Source organism: Lemur catta, chromosome 1 (assembly GCF_020740605.2).
Source record: "Lemur catta isolate mLemCat1 chromosome 1, mLemCat1.pri, whole genome shotgun sequence".
In the NCBI taxonomy this organism is placed as follows: domain Eukaryota; kingdom Metazoa; phylum Chordata; class Mammalia; order Primates; family Lemuridae; genus Lemur; species Lemur catta.
This window is the reverse complement of record NC_059128.1, coordinates 204,721,751-204,730,308: the sequence shown is the minus strand read 5'-3', so window position 1 is coordinate 204,730,308 and position 8,558 is coordinate 204,721,751. Positions and strand designations below refer to the sequence as shown.

At 36.7% G+C, this 8,558-nt stretch overlaps 1 protein-coding gene across 1 annotated transcript in view; it reads right to left on the bottom strand.

Moving 5' to 3' along the window:
• Positions 1 to 252: 252 nt before the first annotated feature.
• KCNMB2 (potassium calcium-activated channel subfamily M regulatory beta subunit 2) overlaps positions 253 to 8,558 on the bottom strand; it is a 236,234-nt gene continuing 227,928 nt past the window's right edge. The window contains exon 5 of the mRNA XM_045539710.1: positions 253 to 741. Within this exon, the coding sequence (XP_045395666.1) occupies positions 457 to 741 (285 nt within the window). The 3' untranslated portion in view covers positions 253 to 456. The remainder of the gene's footprint in view (positions 742 to 8,558) is intronic.

The following is an 8,558-nucleotide window of genomic DNA, read 5'->3' as shown; positions in this document are numbered from 1 at the left end:
TTCACTTGCTGTAGGGCTCAGTTCAGAATAAGAAAAGAAAAAATATTTTTGGCTGTAGCTTTAGTAAACAATGAATGAGAAAAAATATTGTCTTCAAGAGATCTGACAACTTAGAATACAGACTTTATCACATTAATATTATCTACATTCTTCCACAAAGCTTGGCAAATGAATAGCTGAGCCCTATATTGGCGGAATGAGAGAAGGAAGTACTAGTTCCAGCATTGAAATAAGATTGTGAAAACAGCCAACCAACACAAAACAGTTATTTCTTCTCCTGAATAATAAAGACATCATGTTTGCATATAGAACAGCTTTTGCGTTATTGCTCTATGTATAAGAATATATTAAGGAACTGACAACAGACTGCACATTACAAACTTAAGGTTCTTTGGTGAAGAATGAAAGAAAACAGTATTTGAGCTTTAAAGAAAATTATTTCATCCACTTTTGCTTTTATCTATTGATCCGTTGGATCCTCTCACAGAGCAGGGAGAGGTACTGTGTGAGTTTTACCATGGCAACGATGGCCACGCCCCCAGCCATCATACATGTTGGCCAGAAGAGTGAATGGAACAGCACGTTGGAACTGTAGAGTTTGGTTAGGATGACGCTCTTCTGGTTTCCTTCCGGGTCAGAATAGCAGGAGAAGTGTTGGTACTTCCTGAAGTTTTCCATGACAACATTCACCATGGACATGGATTCTTCAAAGTTTTTCCCACATTTAGGTATATAGGAGCACTGCGGAGAATGAGACAAACTGTTAGTAGAGATACTCTGCATGTGTGTCTGACACTAGAGGGGGTGGGGTATGTGGCCAACTCAATGATCTATGAAATAACCATGATATTTTTGTTCCTTGATAGCTCACCCATACATTATTTAAATAGTGATTAAAATCAAATGATGGATATGTTAATTAGCTTGATTTAATCATTTCACATTGTATACAAAAAAAATTTAATGACTCCCAATGAATTTTTTTTGTCATTTCTAGGTGTTTGGGTTTTAATTATTCCCTATTAAACACAATTGTTTAGGGAATCAGAGTGTCAACTTTTCCATCTTTTGTCTGTCCACATCTGTCCATGTGATATCAAAGGTTACCAGTTCTCTCAAGGTAACTCTTATCTTTTATTGGCTTGGCTTCATTTTAATTGGTTACTTTTTTACTGTCATCAAGAAAATATCTACTCACCTGGTGAACTGCTGAAAAAGGAATCTTGGGAAGTGTAGAGATATTGAATAGTGTAAGAGCGGTAATGAGTGGGTCATTTAGCATGCCAAAGTCACTTTTCCCATAAACCAATGAAAAATAAAACAGAATCAAATCAGTTTATTCTTCAATTGTCACTCACCTGAGAATGTAACGATACTTTCTTTTGATATTTTCACCTCTCCTTTCTTTCTTGCTATTTCTTCTATGTGTCTCTCCTCTCTGTCCTTCTATACATTTACATCTTTTGACTTTTTTCCTTTGTATCTCTCTTTATTTTCTGTGCTCTTCCCCCAGCCCCCACCTGTCTTCATATTTTCCTCTCTGCTCCCTCTTTCTGTCCTCTTTCCCTTTCTCTTTCTCTCTTCTCTGGATATGGATGAAATTAAATAACTTCTTTGTAGTTTTTCTTTTTATTATGTATTAGATATATTTGACTACATTTTTTCTAATTTAAAAAGTGTTCTCTGAGGAAATCTCTATGACCCTTTTTCCTTGGTCTGTAAATGTGCAGTGACAAAACTGATATAACAATGAGTCTAATTTTTTTAAAAGTTGGGAAAAAAGTGGTTTATGTCATTTTTCTGGGAGATGTGAGGGTTCTTGTTTAACTCTTTCCCCTCTCTATGGTAAGCACCTCCCAATAGAAAAACAATGATTCCCTGCTCCTTATTATATATATTATCAAATGATGAATTTAACTTATTTATCTGAATTAAGTTGGTTTCTGACAGGATCACTAATCTATGTTTTAGTGTGAATTAGAAAACTATGCCCCCTCTTAAAAAAACTGTTATTTTCGGTTGGAAAATTATCGTAATAAACTAATTTTATGAAAAAAACCCTATAACGTACTGTCATTTACCAATTTACAAATTGTGATTATAAATATTTACATCTACGACTTTTACAATGTGACTGTACCCCTAGGGTTGTTCAGTACACAACCTACATGAGACACAGATGAAGTGGGCTATGGGTGAACTTTGAGGTACACTGATATTAGTTATGGGGTAATATCCTGGAATTTCAGAAAAACTTAGACCTAGATTTCACTGGAAGAAAATATTTTTAAAAATACAATGAGTTTTAGCTAATGGAGTATATTTGGATTATTCTTTCCTCTGACTTTATTAATGGGCACATAAGCACCTGCCTTTTTTTTTTTGCCTAGCTGTAATTGTTGAATTTATTGACTATAAACAGCAGGAAGGTTTTTTAATTAGTCAAGAATAGAGGATGATCATGCTGGCATTTATTGTAAACCATGTTTAAAATGGTGTTCTTTAAGCAAAGTCTGGTTGGCACCTTGAAATTTAACAAGGTAAGAATAAATGTGAATACACTTATATATATGAGTACAACAGACAGTTGGTACTAGTACAGCATTAAGAGTCTTAAAGTATTTCCAAGAAAGCAGAATTTCTCAGTGAGTTACAACGTAGTGTGAAGTTTGGCCACTGATTGCCATGAAGCAAATTTCCTACCAGTTGGATTCCTCTGGATCAAAAAGGTGCAAGGCAGTAAGGAATACCTTTGTTTTTGTCCTTCTTCAAAGATTCTCAGATCATGTCTTTAAATTTAAAAAAAATTTTTTTTGAAGTAAAGCATTAAAATAAGTCACAAACATGACATTTGTGGTTGAATTCAAACTAAGCAAATTTAGATTACAAATGCATCAGGTATCTGTATGTTTTTGTGCAAACATAGTTCACAGTAGGAGTTTCAGTGGCTAACCAGTACTGTTATTGAAATGATCTCAGTAAAAATGACATTTCATTAAAAATGGAGTTTTTTCTTTTCTTACATTCTTGTCAATTGATTCAGCTTTTAAAATTTCTTTTGAAGAAAAATTTGTCAGCCAAATGGCAATAATTCTTTCACTAGGTAAGATTCTTCCAAAAATAAACCCCCAAGATATAAACTACCTTTGAGACCATCTAGCAAGGTTGCAATACCTTGCTGTAGTCGTCAGGGTCTGAAATGTGTGCATTTGGGGTGGCCACATAGGGCATGTTCCATACGTGATTGGACTTGGGTCCTTAGGGCCAGTGGCATAGGTAGATGCCAGTGGAGAAAGATCCTCTGCTCCAGTGTTTTTAGCTCTTCCTGATCTTGTCACCTGTCACTTTCCAATATGCATGCAAACTGTTACTCCCATTAGACTGTTACTGCTCCTGAAAATTCTACCAAATGTCAATCAAGTCATCTACTAGACTGTTACTGCTCCTCAAAATTCTACCAAATGTCAATCAATCATCCACTTTTATTACTGATGGGTCCTTTTGTGCTAATGAAGGTATGAAGTAGTATGTACAGCAAGCTCCTGACTGACTTATGTTTAGGAAATCTGGTTACTGTGTAGGCAAGTTACTTGGACCCTCAGAATCAATTTGTTTATCTATATAATGGGGTTAATAGAGCCTTCCTGGTAGGGTTTTTTAAAATTTATTTTATTTTATTTTTATTATTTTATTTTATTTTTTTCTGGTAGGGTTTTTGTGGGGATTAAATGATGAATTTGCATAAAGCCTCAATAAATGTTCATTAACATGTTTTTCTATTGAATGTCATATTTGTCCACTTGATCTTCTAAAGTCTTTAATCAACTGCCACATACTAAACTATGAAATCTCTAAGAAGGGCAAAATTACTAGCTATATAGGTTTCACAAGGGCAGTCCTGTTCAGTGTGTCTCATTTCATGTCCCTCTCCTTTTTGTCCTAGGGGATTTGCATTATGCTGAATTCTACATTAGGATTCTAGGTTCCTATTTCTGTGGCTCAGACTATGGCCATGTGCATGTTCTTGAAGCTGGTATGAATTTGGAGTGAAGATTTAGCTGTTTTATGATTTTATCATGTTTTTGGAAGATTTTATGTGATTAGTTTAGAATGCATAGATGCATTTAGATGCATTGCAACAAATGAAACTTTACTAAGTGGGCTCTATACTTAGATAAAGATCCAAGCACTTTTAGATCATTCGTTTTTTTTTTTTTTTTTTTTTTTTTTAGTAAGAGGTATGGGATAGGGAAGATTTAACTTTTAGGTTTTGCGTGATACATAACACAAAGGAAACTATGAATAATAATTTTATATGCACAATACACTGTGCTAACGTTTTTACCACAGCTATAGGTCATTCTTTTTCTTTTGTGCCTTAACTTATAAATATATAAACCTACCAAACCTCTAAGGCAGCCATTCAGTGGAAGCTTTAGACCCATATCTCTCTTCTTAATTCTGGGTTTTGTTAATAAACCTTATTGCTTAGATTCTTGAAGGAAAGAAACTTCTTTTTAGTATTGAAAACCATAGAGACAGCCCCAGGGACATGGCTTTTGCTCTCCCAGCTGAAGAAACCTGAGTCCTGTCAATGTCTCCTGACCATCTTTTCCCTTACTTGGGCAATGAAGGTCCAGAAATTGCATCTTCTCTCCAATTCTTTGGGAATTCACTGGAAATCTTCTTTTCTTAGCCTCACTTCCAAAATCTTTTACAACAGAGTTATTTTTATTCTCATGATGGACAGAAGTTTTGAGAAACTATCTGTTGGGCTTTTTTTACACATGCTTTGCTAGGCACGTGTGAAGCAAAGAGTGACATGCCTTCATCCTAAAAATAAAAGACATGGGGAGCGGAGGGGACAGTAGGAGGATGTTTGGCTGAATAACCTCACTGCCAGCCTCTTTTTCCTTGTGATGGCAGGAAGGGAGCTATCAATTTCTCAGGATCACCTCAAGGGAAGGATTTGTTCTTTATTTGCTCTTTTATAACAAAGAGAAGTATCTTATTTCAGAAAGAGGCTAGAGGTTTAACGAAATACAATCAATATTTATTGTCTCCAGTATGCCAGATAGCATGTTAGAAATAGGTGTCGAAAACATAAACAATATATGATTCATAGACAGAGAGAAACAGAAATAGAATAGAAAACAAGTGTGGGTGATAAAATGGGATAGAAACGTGGCTAAAAAGGCTTTCAGTAAAGACTGTACCACCACAAAGGTAGGGCACAAATTTGCTGTAAGAACTTCTTAGTAGCTAGGGCATCCTATTCCACAATGCCCACGAGTTAAACAAACAAACCACAAACAAAAAAACAAAAACACTGCTCACATGAAACATAAATATTCTTGGTTCCAAAGTCAGATGGAACTTTTTCTAGTGTTCTCAAACAGTAGATATTTATTAAGCATATACAATGTTCCAGATTTTGTGTTCTGTGCTAGAGCATAAGACATAATTCCCAAGTTCAAAGGATGTAGAGATCACCAGCTGGTAGTCTTGAATTACTCTGGCTCACAAGTATATTTTGAACTTTTTGAGTTTTTTGAACATTCGTGATGAACGAAGGAGTTGAGAGAGTAAATTGGGACTTCATTTTTTTCCTCCTTTTGAGATTTTCTGCTCCTTGCCATTATTTTTAAAAAAGTGAATCTCACAAGATGCAGTTTAGACTTGTTTAGTTTGCACTTACAGTATCTGCTTGATTTTAGCAAGTGCACTGTTTGAAGTATTAATATTTAGTAGAGGAAAAGGAAAACAGAATTCACACTCTGCTATGCCTGACTATTTCTTTCAGTGTTAAGACAAAGGTCCATCTAGAGTGAGGTTTTCTTTTCCTGTATTTGCCCAGAGCTCTCACATCTATAATGGCATTTCTGCTTGATTTGGAGTAGAGAAGAAACTTAAAAGATCTAGGAAATCCACTAAGGAGATAGAAGCCTCCTGGAGCCTTGGGATTAGTCAATACCCAGAGTAGCTTACACCATGGAGCCACGAGGTTTCTGATGTATCCACTTAGTGCTATGTGAGTCAGATAATCTGATCTGGAGCTCTCGCCACGGTCCTCTTTCTGGGCTATTGGAGAGGAATAGGCTCCTTCTCCCTGCTTTTCATCTTGATGCTCAGTGTAAGCTTCTTTTGGGCACATTTTTCCTTTCACTTCTGCAAAAAGGTGCCCTCAGTTGTCCCAGAATTCAGCTTTGGTGAGAAGTGACTAAACTTTGCCAGTCACAAAAGCATTTCTGAATCTATGGCCCATAGGCAGTTTTAGCAAATGTCTAATAAATATCTCCAAATTTAAAATGCTAATTATGAGGATGTTAAGTATTAAATTTCAAGGTATGTCCCTTCTCCCTGTTTTTCTTTACTCTTTTCAGGGTGAACTTTTACCTGCTTAATGTCCATTTTGTGTAAACTGATGCTGAATATATAGCCCTGACCTTTCCTGTGGGTCACAGGTAATTCTATTTCTTGCTCTTGGCCTTTTACTTGATCTTAGCACCTCTTGGAATAGGATGAAGTTGTGTGGATTCTCACCTGTTCACCAAAATATGCCATCGGAAGGATAAATATTTCATAGAATTTGGAATTTTCTGAACTCTTGTCTTTACTCTCTCAAGAGGAGGCTCTAAAATGCTTGTTTTTCAAGAGACAGCATGAGGGAGTAAAGAGATTTATATATTAATTCAGACCAAATTAGTGAGTATGTAACTTTGGTAAAATTATTTCATTTTCTGAGCTCAGCTTCATTATTGTTAAGTGGGGATAACGGTGGTGCCTAACATGCAGAGTTACTGCTATAATTAAATAAGTTAGCTCATGTAAAATATTTAGTACTGTACAGTTCCTGCACATTGTAAGCTTTTGTTAAAATTTGGTTATTATTAATTTAAGAGGAGAGTTTTAGTTACTATTAAATGAGATGAATTTTAGAAAGTTTTTAGCATAATGTTGGGCACATAGTACATAAGAGACACTTAATGAATGTTAGGTCCCTCATTTCCCATTTAGATTCTCAACTTCACTTTATTTTCTTCCCTTTTTCCTTACCCTGCCAGTGCTTTGCAGAGGAACTCAATGCTTACAAGCATTGCTTAGAAATCTGGGATCTTACAGTATCTAAGCTGCAAGCTAAATAAAATCCAAGCAGTGATTCTGCCACTGTCTGTAAACATTTTTAGTTGTCACAACTGTGGCAGGTGGAGGGTTGAGGGGAAGAATGCTAGTCCTCTAGGGGACAGAGAGGCTAGGGATGCTGCTATACACCTTACAGTACCCAAGACAGAGCCCCACCTCACCCTCCCAGGCAAGAAGGAGCTATCCCACCCAAAATGTCAGTGGAACCAAGGTTGAGAAACTCTGGTCTAGATAATTTAGGGAACCTGGAAGACTTCAGAATGGATTACAAAATGAAGTGTGATGCTGGGTTTGAAGTCATAAATAACTGGCTAATTTATAGAACTTATTATCCATCAAAAATATCTGTCTTCTTCATGACAGTTATATATAAAATACCATATATATTATAAAATATATATTAATATTTGGTTTTTGTCCTGTTTCCTGGCATATAACTCCTACAACCCTTGGAATCTCCAAAGTGGTACATATCTTTTTGTATGCTAATGAGTTGACTGAGGGCTGGCTGCTTCAAGGATGGAGGCTGGTAGCTGGAAAGACCAAGCCATGATTAGAAGGTTGGGACTTTCAACCCCATCCCCCAACCTCCCGAGAGGAAAGAGGAGCTGAAGGTTGATTGATTGCCAATACCCAGTGCTTTAATCAATCATGCTTGTGTAATGAAGCTTCCATAAAACCCCAAAAAGCCTGGATTTAGGAGACTGGGTTTAGGAGTCTCCATACAGCTCCAGGTGAAGGTTCCTGGAGGATGGTGTGCCAAGAGAGGGCATGGAAACTGCACACCCCTTCTGTCATGCCTTGCCCTATGCATCTCTTCATCTGTACCCTTTGTAATGTCCTTTATAATAAACTGGTGAATGTAAAATGTAAAATGTACATTTTACTGTAAAATGTTTTCCTGAGTTCTGTGAGCTACTCTAGTAAATTATTTGAACCCAAGAAGGGGGTCATGGGATCCCTGATTTATAGCTGGTTGGTCAGAAGCACAGGCAGAGCAACATGGCGCTTGTGATTAGCATCTGAAGTAGTGGGAGGCAGTCGTGTGGGACTGAGTCCTCAATCTGTGGGATCTCATGCTATCTCCAGGTAGTGTCAGAACTGAACTGAATTAGGGGATACCCAGCCGGTATCTGCTTGCTCAATGGTGGGGAAAATCCCTCACATATCTGGTGTCAGAAGTGTGTTGTGGGAGTACAGTAAAAGAAACTGAGTTTGGATTTTTCTATACCATCAGATCATATAATATGGTGTTATACCATATACCAAAAACTGGGTATAGTTTCCTGTTTTTGTACCAAACTACATTTTTTTTTTTTTTTGAGACAGTGTCTTACTTTGTTGCCCAGGCTAGAGTGAGTGCCGTGGCATCAGCCTAGCCCACAGCAACCTCAAACTCCTGGGCTTAAGCAATC